Source organism: Ammodytes marinus, assembly GCF_949987685.1.
Source record: "Ammodytes marinus genome assembly, chromosome: 9".
Classification (NCBI taxonomy): domain Eukaryota; kingdom Metazoa; phylum Chordata; class Actinopteri; order Uranoscopiformes; family Ammodytidae; genus Ammodytes; species Ammodytes marinus.
Genome location: NC_137213.1, coordinates 32335623 through 32338122, shown reverse-complemented (window position 1 = coordinate 32338122; position 2500 = coordinate 32335623). Strand labels below are relative to the sequence as shown.

Sequence of the window (2500 nt, the reverse complement as noted above, 5' to 3'; positions counted from 1 at the left end):
GGATGCTTCCCCTCTGCGGCGCTTCGTTGTGGCCAAACGTTCGATCACTTCCATCTTTGATCAACTGCTGGAGTTTGTGAAGGAAGGGTCAGCGTTTGTAGACGGTGAGACAAACACACACACACACACACACACACACACACACACACACAGTACACAAAGACACAGAAATACACACATACACATAAACACACACAAAGTAAACACACACACACACACACACATACAGTACACAAAGACACAAAAATACACACATACACACAGACAGACACACACACAAACAGACACACACACACACACACACACACACACATACAGTACACAAAGACACAAAAATACACACATACACACAGAGAGAGAGAGAGACACCCACACACACACACCCACCCCCCCCCCCCCCCCCCCCCCCCCCCTCAACACACACACACTCATGCGTTGCTGTGTGTCCAGAGGCGTGGCGGGGAGATGAACACCTGGGCCAGGTGGCGGTGGAGGAGCAGAGCGCTGAGATGTTCAGTTGTGCCACCAAACTGTCCACCATCAGAGAAGTTCTGCTCAGGAGACACATGAAGGTTGCGTTCTTCGGCAGGTAAAATACCTTTATACTGTATACCCAGTAAATAAAACCTTTTTGCAATTTTTTTTCGCTGCTTTAGTAAGCGAATACAGTTGGTAGAAAAAAACTACGAAAGCGCCAACAGTATCTGACTACTATCTACTATCACTTCAATGTTCTTGTCACAGCTGGTCACATGCCTTTTTTCAAAGTATCCAAATATTCTAGATTTTAAAAACTAAAGTTTTTTACGACTTTTTCATGTCTTCTTGAAAAAAAAAATGTGCGACTTTCTTGGAACTTTTAACGATATTTGTATGTTTTTTTTGCACCTTTTTGCAACTTTTTTGTAACTTGTTTGCAAATCTTGTGTGATTTTTTTGCTGTTGCTACTTTCGTAAGTAAAAAACTATTTTCTTGTTGATTCCAGGACCAGTAATGGTAAGAGTGATACACGTTGTGTTGAGAGAGCATGTGTTGCCCAGTGGAATCGGTCACACCACAAACTGCTTCTAACACATGTAGATTGTTTTCAAAGTAAGAAATATTGTGGCTTTTTAAAACATTTTTTGCAACTTTTTTACTGCTGTTGCGACTTTTTTGTGTTTTTGGTTGTTGCTACTTTAGTAAGTCAAAAACAGTTGGGAGAAAAAAACTACGAAAGCGCCAACAGTAGGCCTATCCGACTAGTATCTACTATCGACTATCACTTACATTTTGACAGGATTTTCCTCATTCCAGGGACAGTAATTATAAAAGCACATTGCATCAAAAATAAAAAATTAGTTGAACTTAAATATTGTAATATGATTTTGTTGATTCCAGGACCAGTAACGGTAAGAGCACAGTGATAAACGCCATGCTGAGAGAGCGTGTGTTGCCCAGTGGAATCGGTCACACCACAAACTGCTTCCTGAGTGTGGAGGGCACCGACGCTGACGAGGCTTATCTCTCTGCGGAGGGCGACAGCGGCCGGAGGAGTGTCACCGTAAGATTAACCAAATCCAGAGTTTATACACAGCCTAGGCTCTGTGAAGGGGGCAGGTATTTATTTAGTCATTCTTTTTATTCATCTTTTCTTTTATTATTAGACTCAAGGTCCATTTAAAAAACATACAATACAAGAAATAGACAACACACATAAATAAGAATAAAAACATACAATACAAGAAATAGACAACACACACATATAAGAATAAAAACATACAATACAAGAAATAGACAACACACACATATAAGAATAAAAACATACAGACCAATTATAAAAGGCACTTATACCAATGCCTCCAAAGGTATGATTGGTAGCGAACTGCGCTATAACTTGGGTTTGACAGCAGCATTATGATTTCATTATTAGAGTCATTCAAGCGACAGATAATGACTTTTTATCCTAGCACCTATTAATCTTGTTTGGTTTGTTGTGTATATATGAGTATGTGTATTTATCTTTTTGTACTATATGTTTTTATTTTATTTATTTTTTATTAGTATGTATTAATTTGATTGTACTTGCTCGTATGTATTTTCTTAAAGCACTTTGTAAACCATTGTTTTTAAAGGTGCTATATAAATAAAGATATTATTATTATTATTATTATTATTATTATTATTATTATTATTATTATTATTATTATTATTATTATTATTATTATTATTATTATTATTATTATTATTATTATTATAGGTAGCTAGCACTACCTCCTCAATTGAAGGTAAAGGTGTATAGAACTATTTTTTCGTTGGAGCGTCAAGAAATCACTATTTTTGTGTGTGTGAAAATGAAAACCCTAAAAAATCAATGATTTGGAAAAAACAAATTGTTGTGGTTTCTTGACACTTGAACCAAGATTCTTCTACAGCCCCTTACCTTCAATTTAGAAGAGAAAACTAAACTTTACCATCAACTTGAAATTACTGAATGTCTAGGCTCCCCACAATATACAG

At 36.6% G+C, this 2500-nt stretch overlaps 1 protein-coding gene across 1 annotated transcript in view; it reads right to left on the bottom strand.

Annotated features, from left to right (window-relative positions):
- Positions 1 to 1870: 1870 nt before the first annotated feature.
- The window catches only part of pex5lb (peroxisomal biogenesis factor 5-like b), a gene marked incomplete at both ends in the record, with an annotated part of 35940 nt that continues 35310 nt past the window's right edge, over positions 1871 to 2500 (bottom strand). Inside the window, one exon of the mRNA XM_080034191.1 lies at positions 1871 to 1876. Within this exon, the coding sequence (XP_079890317.1) occupies positions 1871 to 1876 (6 nt within the window). The remainder of the gene's footprint in view (positions 1877 to 2500) is intronic.